The sequence below is a fragment of the Nicotiana tabacum genome, chromosome 6 (assembly GCF_000715075.1).
Source record: "Nicotiana tabacum cultivar K326 chromosome 6, ASM71507v2, whole genome shotgun sequence".
Classification (NCBI taxonomy): domain Eukaryota; kingdom Viridiplantae; phylum Streptophyta; class Magnoliopsida; order Solanales; family Solanaceae; genus Nicotiana; species Nicotiana tabacum.
This window is the reverse complement of record NC_134085.1, coordinates 166,640,722-166,657,783: the sequence shown is the minus strand read 5'-3', so window position 1 is coordinate 166,657,783 and position 17,062 is coordinate 166,640,722. Positions and strand designations below refer to the sequence as shown.

The window sequence follows — 17,062 nt, the reverse complement described above, 5'->3', positions numbered from 1 at the left end:
CAAAGAAACAAGTTGGAAAATGAAAGAGTTTGAAGGTATTCCACTCACGGCTTATGTTAGCGCCGTTCAATCAAAACATAATTAAGCCGGCAGACTCGCCCCACAGTTACAACAGAGAGTGAGAGAGCTCATAATTTCCCTCTTTCTTTTTTAAAACCCTTTACTGGCTACGCGCACAAGCAGCCATAACCCAAAGTAGAAGGAAATTCTCTTTTCCTCTGGCAGATCGATAACGTCTGCAGTTTACTCCTGATATTGTCAAGTGCGCGAGGGAACCAACAAGGGAAAACAGCAAAGGAAAATGCCGAGAGAAATTATAACACTGCAAGTTGGACAATGCGGGAACCAGATCGGAATGGAGTTCTGGAAACAGCTGTGCCTCGAACACGGTATCAGTAAAGAAGGCATTCTTGAAGATTTTGCTACTCAGGTTTTGTAACTTCTTCGCTTTTGTCATGTTCAGTTGCGTGTATGCAGTCAGTAAAGTAGTTTAGCGCTTCGTATTAGATTTTTTTGTTTTGGTAATACTTCGGATTAGATTTTGACTTCCGTGTTATGCTTTATTTTTGTACTTATTGAAATGTTTTACCTTGCAAGTTTTTTTTTTTTCCCACTGTTTGGTTGGGTATAAAAAGTCAGTGACGAACATTGTGGTAGGAGGAGCAATATAGGGCATACGATAGTGGTTGGTGAAATTTTTAATTATTAAATGTTGAACAATAGTGTTGGTTGAAGTAAGTGAGGAAAGTAAGCTAAGAGTGTTATGCTGTTAAAGTTCCTTTCTTCTCCTGATTTTACCTGTTAAGGTATATGCTTATCTGAACTGTACTTATTTCATTACCTTTTGGAAGGGAAAAACCTAACTTTAGGTTTCCTGGGTTCATTTTTTTTGGTTTATTTTGAAATTAAAGCCTTCTAGACAATATTGTTTTACAATTGATTTATTGGATTAAATTGGTCTAGTTTTGTGGCGTTGTGTAATTCCTTTACTGCGGAAGGAAATTGAGTGCTTAATGTGGAAAATGAAATGCAAATCATAGGCAAAAAGGGGCTAATATTAAAGTACCGTTTTCATCACAGAGGTAGTTAGATCTATTTTCTTTTTTGTGCTCAGCATAAAATGCAAGTGGTAAGTCAGAAGAGGATTAGTGGTTAGATCATGCAGCAGATAGCAAGGCATTTTGTTTGAGTTATCTCTATGACAGTTAACTTTAGTGACACTGAGATCTAAATGGGAAGCTAAACATCCCTCCGAAGGCCATAGCAAATACACATCACATCGTTTAAGTAACACATCTGTATTACCACATGATCCTTTTTATCCAAATTATTGGTCCTTGTTCAGTTATACACTTATACTACAGCACTACATGGTTTACTTTTGAAATATTACAGGGTTTTGCTTGGAACTTTTTGTGCTGGACTAAGAAATTACTTAGTCCAGAACAAATATGACGTGTTGGTTCTAAGAAATTACTTTGAGGGAGCTTGAAACAGGACCTGTCTGCAACTTATAGATATGATTCTTTCCTTTTCTGATCTGATTTGTGCTACCTAGTGACCATGGATGTTTTTATATGTACATACAACACTGCCATTGAGCCACATGCATGTGAATAACAGAAGGTTCTTATTTCATTTACACACTGCTTGTGTGTGTCTAAGTGCTTGTATTTTCATCTTAAGACCACTCTTTTATACAATGTGAATAACCGGCAGTACTTTATAGTGTTGAATATGTAATGCTGCAGGGAGGTGATAGAAAAGATGTATTTTTCTATCAAGCGGACGACCAACACTACATACCTCGAGCATTATTGATGGATCTAGAGCCCAGAGTGATTAACGGTATACAAAATGGTGAATATAGGAATCTCTACAATCATGAGAATGTATTCATTGCAGATCATGGAGGAGGTGCTGGAAATAATTGGGCAAGCGGATATCATCAGGTCTATTTGTTTTCTTAAATCTTTGTTTCAGTTTGGTAAAGATGAGTACTTTTCTAATCAAACCATGTAGTTATTTATAGAAAAAGATTAATCATGGGTAAGGAACAAACTAATGTCATTGCATACATATAGATATTCTCTGCTATTTTCTTGATTACCCTTTATTAAGATTTCCATCTTCTCAAATATGCTCCATCAATGTTATGTATGCTTTCTCTGTGATGGTCACTGGACTTACACCTTTCAAGAGGTCTGCAAATAATTTTGATTTTCTTTGCTGCCCCTTTCATTTTTATGTCCTTAGAGCTTGGGTTGGTAGTTTCTAACTAATTTGGTAAAATCATTTTTTATCAGGGTAAGCAATATGAGGAGGATCTAATGGACATGATTGATAGGGAAGCAGATGGAAGCGATAGTCTCGAGGGTTTTGTTCTATGCCATTCAATTGCCGGTGGAACTGGCTCAGGTTGACTCCTATTACCAAGTTGGTGCAGATTGTGATATTGTCAGAAAATGAGTGTCTCAGAATTCGGTGTGGATATTCAACTATTATGTTGCTAATCACTGTTTATATGCAGGCATGGGCTCATATATATTGGAAACTCTGAATGATCGCTACAGCAAAAAGCTTGTTCAAACCTACAGCGTTTTTCCTAACCAAAATGAGACAAGTGATGTGGTTGTACAACCTTATAATTCCCTTTTGACACTCAAGCGTCTGACATTGAATGCGGATTGTGTAGTTGTACTTGATAATACCGCACTCAATAGAATTGCTGTGGAACGCCTGCATATTACAACTCCCACTTTTGCTCAAACAAATTCATTAGTCTCTACTGTAATGTCAGCAAGTACAACCACACTACGTTACCCAGGATACATGAATAACGACTTGGTTGGCCTCCTTGCTTCGTTGATACCTACACCAAGATGCCATTTTCTTATGACCGGGTATACTCCACTCACTGTGGAACGTCAAGTAAGATTTCTGCTCTTATCTTGTCAGTTTTTTTTTTTTTTAGTGTTTTAAATATAACTTTATTGGCAATTGCTGATTATTATCTTTTATATAATTTGCTCTTGTAATAGCTCAATTGTTTTTTTTCCTAGAGAGAAGCAAAACTCCAATGTGGACTTAAGTGACCCATATTCATGCTGTCCACTGATCAATTGCACAGACCAGCTTATTTCTTTTTTGCTCCATGGGATGGGAGAAGTGTTGCCTGATTCATGTGCTTCTCATGAAATAAAAAACAGAACTAAAAATATATAATTCTAATTAATGGAGAGCAATTTATCTTGGTGCAACTCATTTTGTGAAGCTTGTCCCAGTTTTCTCTGCTGTACCTTTATAACTGCCCTAGTAACGAGAAAAATAGAATGATCAATTGGCCATCTCAATAAATGGGTGGTTATTTCTTTTTACTCCATCCTCCCACTTTCTATCCACTATCGTCTTTCTTTTTTCCCTTTCTGTTTATTGGTAAAATTGTATCATGTGGCATGTCTATGACCCATTCACTAGTGACAACTGAAGCGCAGTGCTACTAATCATTTTTGCAGGCTAATGTAATTCGGAAGACAACTGTACTTGATGTCATGAGAAGGCTCCTTCAGGTTTGGAAACCTGTCCTTTAGATTGTTCTATTGAAAGTGTTTGCAGATATACTCAAGGACTTTCACTTTGCAGACCAAGAATATCATGGTTTCCTCCTATGCTCGAACAAAGGAAGCCAGTCAGGCTAAATACATATCCATATTAAACATTATTCAGGGAGAAGTTGATCCCACTCAGGTATTCTTGATACTTCTTAACAACTTTTGTGGAGTTATTCCTTTTTTTTTCTATTGCTCCTGCAATAGAAAGTCTGACTGTTTGAAGTGTATTTATCCCAAATTGAGGCATCTGTTTTAAAATATTCAAGTTCTTTCTGAAGTCCATTTGATGGAAATTTCTTTGAATTCAGTGAAAATGGTTCTAGATAGGTTCTGAATTTGAATTTTTGAAAATCAACCACACCGCGTGAGTCATGTTTCTGAAATTTAAATCACAAACCTGTTCTTTTTAGTTTATCATCTAATCCTTTACTTGCACAGTTGCGCTTAAGGAGTTTCGAGATTATTTCTTTTGCAACTTAGACATAGCTTTATCACCTAACCACCCAAGGGGGAATTGTTTTTCCATTTCATGCATTAAACTTATGCATACATATGAATGCACTTCTGACAAAACATATCATTCAGCTGTCTTTGACTCATTTGATGTTTCTGAAATCAGGTCCATGAAAGCCTGCAGAGAATAAGGGAAAGAAAGCTTGTTAATTTTATTGACTGGGGCCCTGCTAGCATTCAGGCATGTGTTTTGGTCATAATGGACATTGAGATTTAATTTTTTTTTATCCTATTGCTGCTGAACTAGTGAACTTTGACTTTGCACTACCTTCCTTGACAGGTTGCTTTATCTAGGAAGTCTCCTTATGTCCAGACGGCTCATAGGGTGAGATTGATTATAAGTCTACTTGTTTAATCTTTTATGCTGAAGGCGTAATCTGATTTGTACTGCTTGGGAACTGCTTAAATGCCTTTCTATGAGATTAAGGAGGCTCAGTAATGTAAAAGTTAAAGCTTGTAGTCCAGTAGTTCGGCTCACCAACAAATAAACTAAATTATGGGACTCATAAATTTAAAGTTTTGATAGCACGAAGTAATGGCTCTTTTCGTTTTTTGAAACTGATACTTGATCGACCGGATGATGTTTCTGAATCTAAAGGGTTTACAAAGTTTATATTTGAACTTTAAAAACGGACCTATAACACAGGTTTTTGAAGTTGCAAACATAACAAATGCTTATAACTTACTCATGTTTGAAAAGCGCATTTTTTTACAATGGGCAATATAAACTCTACGACACTAGCTGACGTGATCACTAAAATGCATCAGTTGAGGCAAGCCAGATTAGTTTGCCTATCTTCGTCTCCACATTTTACTGTAAATCTGCTTTCCTGAAAGTTGTTTGGAGTAAAGCTGTTTCTTTCCCGAAGATATGTAATATTACTGTGTGATTTTCAATGTGTCAGGTTAGTGGTCTCATGCTCGCTAGCCATACTGGCATCCGGCACTTATTCAGCAAGTGTTTGAGCCAGTACGATAAATTGAGAAAGAGACAAGCCTTCCTTGACAACTATAGGAATCATCCAACGTTTGCCGTAAGTTCTTGTTCAACTGTCTTTCAGATATTATCTAACTACGAATAAAAGGTGGCATAGTGTATAGTTTAATTATTGGTCAGTCAGTGCCCATTCCGACCAGAGGATTTAGTTTTAATGTCTAAATCTGCTTGCACACTTGAGAGAGTGAAAAAGAAAACAGAGCAGACATTTGTCATGCTCCATGGTTTCTGCAAAAGTGAAGCTGAATCTGGAGATTTCTCCATTGAAATCTATCTATGTCTATAAGAAACTATGACATTCTTTCTCCTTTCATATTGCTGTCATTATAAAGAGCATCTCTGTTTATAACTGAAGTTCAGAGTCTTAACTAAGATTTAATTGATGAATATGCGAAGCTGATATTCTATAATTAACCAGCTGCATAATAAAATAATATTATTTCTCATTGTAAGAATGTATGGTCTTTAGAAGACAAAAGAGAACACTTGAGTGTGAAATGTCCTTGATGGCGGATACTAACAGACAAGTTATTAGAAAGTGTTCGATTGATGCATTTTTGTTAATTATCATAGGATTACTTTGTCATGAGATACTTCTCTTCTTAAAGAACAAATATAGCTGTATGTGTAATGGAGAAACAAGGAGCTAAATTCAAAAAGTAATATGAGGTTTTTCTGAGATACAACTCTCCAAAATCTTGAGAATATAACAGTGTTCTTTGTTATCTTTTGACTTGTGGGGATGGGATGTACGGTGAACCTCAAAATTGTCCTTATTTGAGGAGTTAAAATCCTCAGCAATAGATAAGCTTGGCGATTTGAAGAAAAGATTGCATGCATCAATCTGTCAATGTTGCAGACGAAGACGGTGTATTGTTGTCTGATCTCCAGTTTGAGTGTTTTGCTCCCAGTTGAGCTCCTTGCTTTTATCTTGTGCAACTAGTAACGATTTGTCAAAGCGGGGTCCAAGAACCCCAGCTTTAAGTAGCATGCACTTTCTTGTAGAAGCTTTTGTCAGTTGCGTTGTAACATAATGTTCAGTTATTTGCTCAAGCCTTTTTCCTCTTTCTTATATTATCATGCATAATGGGCAGGACAATGACCTATCAGAATTTGACGAATCTAGAGATGTGATTGAAAGTCTAGTTGACGAGTACAAGGCTTGTGAGTCCCCAGATTACATCAAATGGGGAATGGAGGTAAGTGCTAGTACTAGTCTGTATTGCTTTTTATTTGATGTGCTGCATCACAAATGAGCTATATCTATTTGTGCAGGATCCCGACCATGTTCTAACAGGCGAAGGAAATGCTAGTGGGACAGTTGATCCCAAGTTATCTTTATGAGCAAGCTTACTATTCTGTATTTTAATTTTGCAGAACAAAAAGGAGAATTTATTCGATGTAATTATCTCTGCAATTTAACCCTGATTAGTTTTCTGTATGTGATTCAATTTGGGGCTCAACTTATTTGTTAGGGTCGTATGGTTTATGGTTACCGGTAGTATCAGTGAAAATAGTCTTGTCTTGTTAACATTAGCAAATTCATGGTATAAGATATACTGAATTTTTTCAAGAGAAATCTCCGGCAATGGGTTGAACCCTTGAGAAAATAAAATAAAATAATGATCTTATGTAATCGAATGATATGCAGGCTTTAAAATTTAATTATCTTATGTAACCCGAGATCATATAGGAGGACCAATCCCATATCAACGCCCCTACCCCCTCGTCCCTCAGGTCCCAGGACTGAAAATATCAAATTATCAGCACCCCCTACTCCACGAACTTCTGATGAGATCTATATTTATGCAAAGATTGCCTAAGTTTAGTTGTCAGTTTTTCATTCCAATTAGTAGTAAACAGAAAGGTTCCCTTTTCTCCCTTATTATTATTCACTCTCACCTGAAAAAAATAAAATAACAATAAAAATAAACATTAAAAAAAATTAGGCTGGTAATCGTTATGAAACTATTATATTGTGGATGTTCATTTAGTCCTCTGTTGAAGTTTATCTACAAGTAGCTGATGCAGGCAGGTTGCAAGCAACTCAATGAAATGATTTGCAATAGCTTATTATTAAACAGGCAGGTTGCAAGCAGCTCATGCAGACAACTTAGAAGCAGCTCAAGAAAAGCTTCACAGCTGCTTCCTGAAAAGCCTCGCAGCTGCTTCTGGAAAAGCCTCACAGTTGTTTCCTTTCTTCTATAAATAGAGGATTTTTCAATTCATTATGTACATCAGTTTGAAGTTGAATAATATATCAACCTCTCCCTATACTTGTCTTCAGTTTATTTACTTTACAGTCTTTATTTTATAACATGTTATCAACACGAGTCTCTAATTTCATCATCACTACATGATTGTGAGGCAACATACTGCCTTGTGCGTGGTCAAACCGAGTTCATTCAGAGCATTATGAGGAAAATTATATTCTTGGGGTGGTGAACAGTACGCTGGTTTTGTTAATTTTCCAACTCTACGAAGAGATGAAATCCCCTTCTTATGTCGTTTTTCAAAGATAAGGCTTATTAATTTTAATTTGTTTTCTTTCATGAGCTTGAAAAATTATGATTATTATCTATGTCCATCACGTGCTAATTCTAAGCCACTACTGATGCAGGACTTGCGGGTATATTGTGATATGAAATACAAATTTGAAGGCTAAGAAAGGCAATGGTATATTGAATCAACTTTCTATGTTACGTGCTCATGTATTAGCATATAATAACTATTTTTTTATACTTGTTTTCATCATGTTGTCAACTCTATAAAAAAAATTACAAAGTGGATAACATTGTTGGATCCACTTAAACTCCAGCTGAATCTGCAATAAATATATAGCCACCAATAGTGGCAATTTTTTCTAAATCTTGTTATGACTTAATTTTATGGTTTACTTAAACTCTAGCAGAGTACGACCGCTAGAAGTGGCAATGATTCGTATATCTCATTGTAACTAAATTTTATTAACCACCAGAAGCGGTATGACTATGATTACCAGAGTGATAATTTAGGCTTTTATGGTTACAATTGAAGATAAGTTAGAGAAAATTCTTTATATTATATGCATACCTCGATTTGCTCATGAAGTAGCAAATATCTTAAAATAGGTTCGAAGTATCACAATTTGATGTGATTATGCACGTTGGATAATTATGTTCCTTTCCCTAAAGAATGAGAACTTTTGATAAATATTAATCCATTCACTTCAGTAAATATGATAATATTAATAAAGCTCGTAAATATGAACGCACTTTTGATGTGAATATATTATAATTCACCTCCAGAAGTTGTAATATAATTGAGGGAATATATACTCAATATTTTGTATTTTAAATTTGCTCCTGAAGAAGTAACACAATTGAAATTTTCTCTTGAAGTAGGAAAATATTACGAAGATGGTATACAAGATTGGAATGCGGAGACTCAAATATTTGAAATAATATTTTCATTAGGGGGAGTAAAATGCGCGTTATACTTTTTTTTCCTTACTAAGGTTTTTCCTATGGGGTTTTTTTGTAAGGTTTTTAATGATAACGAGGCACAATATCTTTTAATGAACATCCAAGGGGGAGTGTTATGAAACTATTATATTGTGTATGTCCATTTATTACTACGCTATAGATAATCTTCCTGAAAAAGATTATCCATTTAGTACTCTGTTGAACTTTATCTACAATTAGTTGATGTAGGCTGGTTGCAAGCAACTCAATGAAATGATTTGCAGCAACTTCTTATTAAACAAACATGTTGCAAATAACTGACTGCTGCTTCCTGAAAAAGTCTTGCAACTACTTTCTGAAAAATCTCGCAGCTGCTTCTTTTCTTCTATAAATAGAGAAGTTTTCAATTCATTATGTATATCAGTTTGAAGTTGAATAATATATGAACCTCTTTCTATACTTGTCTTTAGTTTATTTAGTTTACGATCTTTATTTTATAACAGTAATAAATTATGTAAAAATAGCACGGTATAACCACTTTTCGGACTGGTCATTCAAAAATAGCCAGCGTTTACCAAGTCAATGAAAAATAGCCACTATTTTGCTGCAACAGAGACCGGTCTAGCATAATATACTGGAGTTCGGTGCACCTGTGTATGAACTCCAATATATTATGCTGGACCGATATACTTTGCTGGCTCCAGTATAATATACTGGAGACTGGAGCACCGATGCTCAAAACTCCAGTATATTATGCTGGACCGGTATACTTGCTAGAACTCCAGTATATTATGCTGGAGTTGTAGTGAACTTATGCTGGAACTCCATCATATTATGCTGGAGTTCCAACATACTTATCCTGGAACTCCAGTATAATATGATGGAGTTCAAGTATACTTATGCTGGAACTCGAGCATAATATACTGGCGTATTTTTCGGGTTTTGAAAAGTGTTTTCGCTCAGATTTATCTTTACATGAAAAGTGGCTAAATTTCGATTACTTTTGAAAGTGTGACTATTTTTGAATGACTATTTTTGAATTTGTCGTGTAAATTACTTAGGAGTAATATTTTTCAAGAAAAAGAAATGGAAAAGAAGCAAACCGAAGTACTAGCTGATAAAAATGTAAAAGTCAAGTCTCGTCTCACCAAAAGCAAGAACGGGAGGAGGAACGTATAGCTGCAAGCCTGCAACTCCCTGCGAATTTGGATATATACACAGAGAGAGAAGGGGAATGGAGAATCTTCGCCAAAGGCGAGCAAAAAATCCCTGTTCTCTTCTTCTTTCTTTTGTATTGATCACTGCCCTCTCTTCATCCATATCCGCAACTTCACCTCTTCCTCGCTCAGATCAGGTTTCTTCTCTTTTTCAACTACATTTGTTTACCGACTAACGAAAGTTTTGCTTCTGTACTGATAAAAGAAAGAACTATTTTTCAAAACATATTCTATACGATTATTCTGCCCTAGATCGAAGGGATACATTTTTGTTCTTGATTTAATTTTGCTTTTTTCTTTTTGAATTCCCAGTTAAGTTAGGGTTTTAATGAAAAAGCTATGGAATTAGGTTTCATCTGTCTTTTTCTTACATCTGATATTGCAATTCTTGAACTAAATTAACCTTTTGGTTTCACGGATAGCAGAATTATTAGTAATGTTCGATTTGGATTACTTGCAATCATCAGTGATAATTTATTTTTGTTTTTCAATCTTTTGTGGGCTTGTGTGGATGTAACTGCATGTATTGGAAATTAAATTATGAACAAAAATCACTTTTTGGAGCTGGTATTTTCCTGGCTGACCACTTTTTGTTTATTTGTGCATAGGGTACAGAGCAGCATGCGTCAAGGTAATATTTTGTTTCTCTTTTATTGATTCTTATTCTGAAAAGGAGCCTCTTAAAAATACATTTAAAGATATTTCTCTGAGGCAGTTAAGTCGTATCATAGTAATTTATCAGAAAATAAAAAAAGTTGTATGATGGTTAAATGTTCTTGTTTTTGCCCTTTTTCAGGCCTTATATTCTTTTTCAGCAACTGTATGAGATAATTCTGGATTTCAACTGTATTACTAAAATATATTTGAAAATTATTCCATATTAGATGTGCATTCCCTTGAAGTTGTCACTAATCTGAATTATTGTTTTTGATGCTCTGAAGTCCTGAACACGACAAGCCACATGTTCATGAAGTTCATTGCTCCCGAGAAAGAAGCCGGACTGCTTGGAAAGTTATTGAGGAGGTATCTGCAAAAGTACTCCATATGGACTCAACATAAAGCTGCTGCAGATACAGGACTGAAAAATTGTTCTTTTATTCTTTTTGTGCTGTGCAGTACTTGATGCCCTTTGTGGAAAGAGAGAAGTATGAGCTTCCTAGGCAGTGTAGACTTCATCCAAGTAATGATATTTTCAGAGATCAAGAGGAACATAAAATCCATCTTGACGTGAATGAGTGGAAATGTGGATACTGCAGAAAAAGCTTTCGGGCTGAAAAATTTCTTGATCAGCATTTTGACAACAGGCATTCTAATCTTCTGGACGTTGTAAGCATCATATATTATTCGTGTTTGCGGTTTACTCCAATTTTTCTTGCAGTAGGAGTGAGAAAACCAATGTTCACGCACTCTTCTGTAGTATAGCTATTCACGAAGACTAGTGTTCATATGTGCGTTATTATCTATATTATATAATTTATATTCATCTTCTTCCACTTTGTTTTCTATTTATTTCAATAGATATAATTTTATAATCTGAGAGGCGTAATTACCATTCTTTTCTTATTCCTTTTTCTTGTTCACTATTATAAAAGCAACATTTTGATCATTGATGTCATAATGTATTGTTGGAGGTTAGTAGACAATTCATAGAATTAATCCTGAAAGATACAAAATAAATAGTAGAATACCTGATATTTTTTTCTTAAATAATCCCTGCTTAGTTTGCTTCCTTATTACCTTTATGGTTTTCTAAACCTTTAGTAGCTAAAGCACATAAAATTAGGTAACTCAAAGAAAGGTGGTAGTGAACTACAGCAACTCTTGTCACAAGTATTTGGCAAGGTAATGACTTATCTAAAACTTAACTTAGTGATACTTAATAACCAAATATTATAAATCTTCTGGTTTCTTTTAAGAATCCTTTGTCATCTGAAATGCCCACTTAATTTATGTATTCATTCAGCATTAGAGAGTGTTTATTTTGGCTATTGGAGAGTGCAACTATCGATGCAACATTAGTAGCAGTTAATATGTAGAATTGTAGATTTAGGTAGCACTATCTTGCTCGGTATCAGGTATGTGTGACTGCTAATTTTCTAGGTTGAGGCTAATTGAGTTATATGAATAAAAATTATCAAATTAGCAGTGATAGGGTATCTCTAGCTTACTGGTCTTTATATTGCACGGAAGTTGGGAGATTGTGAGCTGCTGGTTGGGGGCCTCATCTGGTCTCTGTTATAAATAGTGTAGTGCTAAGGGGATGAAGATCTATTTTCAAGAATAAAGTAATTAATTGTAGTCCACAGAGGATTGTTTCTATTAGGAGCTATTTGGGGCTTTAAGGAAACCATCTGCGATGCGACCTTCTCTCAGATACTACTGACAACCCGAACCTGCATTTCCTAAAAACTTGTCCAAACAAGTAGAAATAGAATTTGGGTTTTACTAAGCTTCTTTTTTCCCATCACAGAAATGGATTTCATCATAGTATTCAAAAACCAAGTGTAAGTAGGCTGATTATTCTCTGGTAACTTAATTCCACAAAATTCATAATTTGGTCCAGGTCGGCTGATGAGTGTGTCAGATAGTTAGAATATTCTATTACTTATCATGCATTTCCCGTGCTTTGATTTTTGAATTAAATTAATCTTTTGTAAGGTATGAAGTAATCTTCTTTATAAAAAGAAAAGGTATGAAGTAATCTTAGCATATGATCTCAATGGCTCAGAGTCACAGCAAATGCCTGGCAGATGTATGTGGAGCTTTGCATTGTGACCTTGTGATGGAATTTAAATCCAAGAAGGCCAAGTGTAATCCTGCGGCAGCAGCAAGAAATCGTCATTTATGTGAGGTTACCTTCTGTACTTAAACTTGTATTTCAATTGGGATTAACTTGCCAATTCTACTGATTTCTCTTTGATCATGTCCCACTGTTTTCCCCCTATTTCCATGCAGGGTCTTGCAGACAGCTGTTTTCCTGCTAATAAGAGTCCATCATCTACTCGTCTTCATGGTAAGATTTCTCCTTAGTGTTAGGACCTGAAGTAATTAAATAGTTGCTTCCACTTATGATGGTCTTTCGGTTGATTTGATGGCAGAACTATTCTTGCGCCAATTCTGTGATGCTCACACTTGCTCGGGGGGAAGAAAACCCTTTTCTAGAGGAGGAAAGGTACGGTTTGTTTACTGAATGCCTTAATTACATGCTTGCTCTTAGATCAGAGTAAGAGTTGTACAGGGGATTATGGATTTTTTACCTTTTTTGGATTCATATACCTGTGTCTGTAGGAGTAGAAAAGGCCATAACATTCAGTTAAGGTTATAACTTCATACAGTACTACTGAGATGTAAAACCTGTTTGGCAATTTTGCGAGGCGCTTGCATCGCGTGTAGTGGGGCTTTTTCTCTGCATTTTGTAATCGTATCATCCCTTATGCATGTGACATGTTATATTTGCAGAAGCATATAAATCGGTTCTACTTGGCAGCTTCAGTGTTGACGTTGATGCTGCTCCCTCTATTTTACCTTATTGTCTATTTGTACCAAAGGTACTTCCTCCAACCTTTGCATCTCCCAGTCTCCCTCAAAATTTGCATTGAAACAATTGCTTCTTCATCTGCAGAGAAATGAAAAAGGGAACTCAAGAACTTAGGCGCATAACAAAAGTTGGCAGAAAAGCCAAACCTTCTTAGCTGTGAACAGCGATGATACTTTTTTTGGTGAGGATATTTGTCTATCTTGTTTACTTCATGTTAGAAAGAAATGATTCCTTTCTCATAATGATACACCAGCTTATTAAATGTATTTCGTAGTAAGCTGAAACATTAACATCATGAAGGGATGGAGATGGATTAACATTGCGCATCTTCTTGTCCTGCTGTAGACATCTCTTGGCAACAAATCATTTACTGTTGCTGGATGATCAGAGTTCTGATGTAGAAGACAAGACATATCCTCCGTCAGCATGGTATAGTGCATCTTGGCATTTAAGTCGTCTGCCTGGATAAGCCGATCTCATTGAAGCAGAAGCTAAATTCTTTACCCTCTGTTGTATCACTTCTCACAGATCCATACAACAGTTTTCAACTTTTCATGGGAAGACCAGTTTTCTCTTTATCAATTTTACATTGGGGGAAACGTGAATTCTTCATGTTGTATGTTTCTTTGTGTAATCTAAAGTTTGCTTTTGGGATGTCTTGGACAAACTTGTGTTGTTATGACTGGGAAGTGGTAAGCTCGTGGAAGTGCGTGTTAGCGAATGGAAAGACAAGGTGGTCAATCAGTATTCCTTTTAATTTCTTTTCTTGTTTTTTGGAGCCAAACAGGAAGCTGCATTATTATCTTATACAGACAAGGGGTACATCAACGGAAGTTTTATTTTAGAGCCAGTAACGTTCCTAATTAGCGATGTGACACCAATCAGCACAGCTATTAACCTTGCCAACGGTGCAAGCCTGTGAGATAAATCTGTACAGGAAAATAATCATCTCTTGTTGTGTAGGAGATTGGCTGGAAGATGCATCTCAATTTGATGGAATGAAGAAATAATAGATCAATTCAAACTAATGATAATGATATGGAAAACACTAAAAACCTTTATCATTCACTTGTATTTCCATTGTAAGGAGAGAATGTCATGTGTATTGATAGCAAGAAAAGCGTAATAGACAACTATGGATGACTTGGATTAAGTCATATACAAAATTCATACATATTTTTGGACTCCATGGCGGTATTTATGAATGAAATCTTGACTCATAAAAAAAGGATTTTGATTAAACAGTGAGGGTCATATACCCAAGTTACATTTACTGCTGCTTTTGATCAAGTATGCTTGCTAACAAAACCTTCTGCTCTCTCCCAATAATTAAGTATATTACATACACGCCTGCCTATGCTCTATTAAGGATTCCACCAGTTCACATGTCCTTATAGATTTTCCACGCACAAACCAACCGATGGCATCCAAGTATTGGCAATCTCATGCCTAAACAGCCAGCAATGCTAACAAGGCAGCTCCAAGCAGTCTCATCTGAACCATCAAGGCTGAAATTTATGGAGCTAACACATTGAACGCGAGGGATATTAACTCATTAGATAACAGGAAACCATCAGGGTCACTAAGCCTGATATATGCCAATACCTCATTAACCTTGTCCCCTTCAGATAACAAAGATCTGAATTCTTCTGCGTCGATTTTCCTCCTCTGCTCATCCAAACAGACAACATGCCCACTCTCAATATGAGGCTTATAGACCTCACAAAGGGAAAGAACAGTTGAGCTTCCAAAAGCTTTGCTAAATGACTTCAAATCTATCCCTCTAGCAGTTCTCAGAGACAGCATAACAACATCCGTCGCTATGTCTTGAGCGTCTACTTTACTGTCCTGGCAACAATTCACTAGTCCATTCTCCAAATTTTGCACATAACCCATGTAATCTTTCAGCTTCCTTGGCCTTGAAAACCTTACTCCATTAAGATAACTGGCTGACCCCAGTCCAAAAGCGTAAAAAGATTTGTTTATCCAGTATGTATAATTGTGCTTGCATTGATAACCACTTTTGCAGTAGCTACTTATCTCATAGTGCTCATAACCAGCATTTCTTAGCATTTCAGAGGCCATTTTGTAAAACTCAGCAGATTGATTTTCAGAAGGCAGAGGGAATTCTCCAGCTGTATATCTGCGGACACAACAATATCAGTTCAAATGTTGAACAAGTAAGTGCACTCACTGCTTGCAGTAGAAGTTATGGAAAAAATCTCATTTAATCAGCTTTTCGAATTAGCGGATAAGAAATCGACCAATCTATGTTCCAATCCCAAATCAGTTGAAAAAATTAGCTGAAAAGAGATATTGGAAAAATTTATTGGCGAAGAAAAATCTCAACTTGGCAAGTGAAGGTTGTATTACTTACAAAGATCCAAACTTCGTATCTTGTTCAACTTGTAAATCGTAAACTGAAACATGTGTAGGCTTTGCTTGAATGGTGAGGCTCAAGCTTTCTTCCCACATATGTGGCTTCTGATGAGGAAGTGAAGATATAAGGTCCACACTCCAATTCTCAACACCACATGATCCAACAATGTCAATAGCCTCATGAATTTCCTGTACGCCATGAGCTCTCCCACAACTCTTAAGCAATTCCTCCTGGAATGCCTGAACTCCTAGAGAAACTCTATTAACACCCAACTTCATCAAATCTTTCAACTTTGCAGCATCAAATGTACCAGGGTCCATTTCTATTGAAATTTCAGCATCGGAACACACACCAAATTTAGAGTCCAGTGTGTCCAGGACTACAGATACTAATCTTGGTGGCACAAGTGAAGGTGTCCCTCCACCAAAAAATACAGTTTCGAGAGGTGACTTGTGGTTAGAAGGTGTTAGGGTGGCTTTAATTTCTCTGCAGAGAAAATCAATGTAGTTAAGAATTCGCGGGTCGTCATCAGCCTGAGGTGAAGATGAGCCGAGAGCGACGATAGGGAAGTCGCAGTAGTGACAGCGTCTTCGGCAGAAAGGGAGGTGAACGTAAGCTGACGTTGGGTTATGCTGTTGCAGGAATGTATTTTCTACTGCGGCATTTTGTCGAACAGTTTGTGGGGGTTTTGATATTGCAGTGATAATTGTGTTGGAATAGTTGCGGTGTTTGGCCTTAGAGGGAAAGGCCGTGAATATAGGAGTGAACGTTGATCTCAGCATGTTTGGGAAGGCAAAAATAGAGCCTCCAGCATAATAAGCACTAATCATTTATTAGTAGGAAAAAAAAAGGAATAAAAACAAAAGAAAACACAAGTTGTGTTATAAATAGAATTTTTTACGGTAAATGTCTATATTTAAAGAGATTCTAGGGATTATTACTTGGTGGCTAAGTTACTCTTTCCCTATAAATAGAAAGTTTTATTCCATTGTAATTCATCCAAATCAATAATAATTCTATCCCCCTACTCTTCTTCTTCTTTTATTGTTTCATAACACGTTATCAGCACGAAACTCTAACCAATTGAGTAGAAGCTTTGGGATTGAGCATAATGATTGTCAATTGTTCAATGAACTTCCTCCATGATTAAATTCTGGATTTAAGGTAAGCATTTTACTTTTCTCTTTCAAATTATTGACATTCTACAATTTGATTTTAAATACAAACGAAGACGATAAATTTTGATTGTAACTATAATGAGTTTGAAAGAAATTATAACCACCCAAAGTGGTAAAATTTCTATATCTTGTCATGATCAAAGTCATGTATGATCGTGAGCACAAAAAGTGAAAACTCGTCCCAT

The 17,062-nt window shown here is 36.0% G+C and overlaps 3 protein-coding genes across 5 annotated transcripts; 2 read left to right on the top strand and 1 right to left on the bottom strand.

Annotated features, from left to right (window-relative positions):
• The first annotated feature begins 263 nt into the window (after positions 1–263).
• LOC107820655 (tubulin gamma-1 chain) lies at positions 264–6,624 on the top strand. Its single transcript, NM_001326069.1, is given in 11 exon segments — positions 264–430; positions 1,752–1,952; positions 2,307–2,418; positions 2,531–2,931; positions 3,516–3,569; positions 3,643–3,747; positions 4,231–4,305; positions 4,405–4,449; positions 5,030–5,158; positions 6,216–6,320; positions 6,397–6,624. Coding segments are annotated over 11 exon segments (1,425 nt in total). The 5' UTR covers positions 264–301; the 3' UTR covers positions 6,466–6,624.
• A 3,053-nt stretch (positions 6,625–9,677) lies between these two features.
• LOC107820635 (uncharacterized) lies at positions 9,678–14,076 on the top strand. Of its 3 annotated transcripts, none has more exons than XM_016646957.2 (10): positions 9,678–9,918; positions 10,390–10,412; positions 10,723–10,804; positions 10,898–11,107; positions 12,510–12,632; positions 12,737–12,794; positions 12,880–12,953; positions 13,241–13,329; positions 13,404–13,500; positions 13,620–14,076. In XM_016646957.2, exons 1-9 carry the CDS (start codon positions 9,799–9,801, stop codon positions 13,471–13,473), a joined length of 849 nt encoding a protein of 282 aa, XP_016502443.1. In that variant the 5' UTR covers positions 9,678–9,798; the 3' UTR covers positions 13,474–13,500; positions 13,620–14,076. The 3 variants fall into 3 exon arrangements, with proteins under 3 accessions (XP_016502443.1, XP_016502450.1, XP_016502436.1); XM_016646964.2 differs by having other exon boundaries at positions 13,594–14,076; XM_016646950.2 differs by having other exon boundaries at positions 9,679–9,918; positions 13,665–14,076.
• Positions 14,077–14,399: 323 nt separating this feature from the next.
• Positions 14,400–16,583, bottom strand: LOC107820625 (uncharacterized). The gene is made up of 2 exons (XM_016646942.2): positions 15,697–16,583; positions 14,400–15,462 (listed from the first exon to the last, which is right to left on the bottom strand). The coding sequence occupies exons 1-2, from the start codon at positions 16,527–16,529 to the stop codon at positions 14,835–14,837; spliced, it is 1,461 nt and encodes a 486-aa protein (XP_016502428.2). The 5' UTR covers positions 16,530–16,583; the 3' UTR covers positions 14,400–14,834.
• Positions 16,584–17,062: the final 479 nt, after the last annotated feature.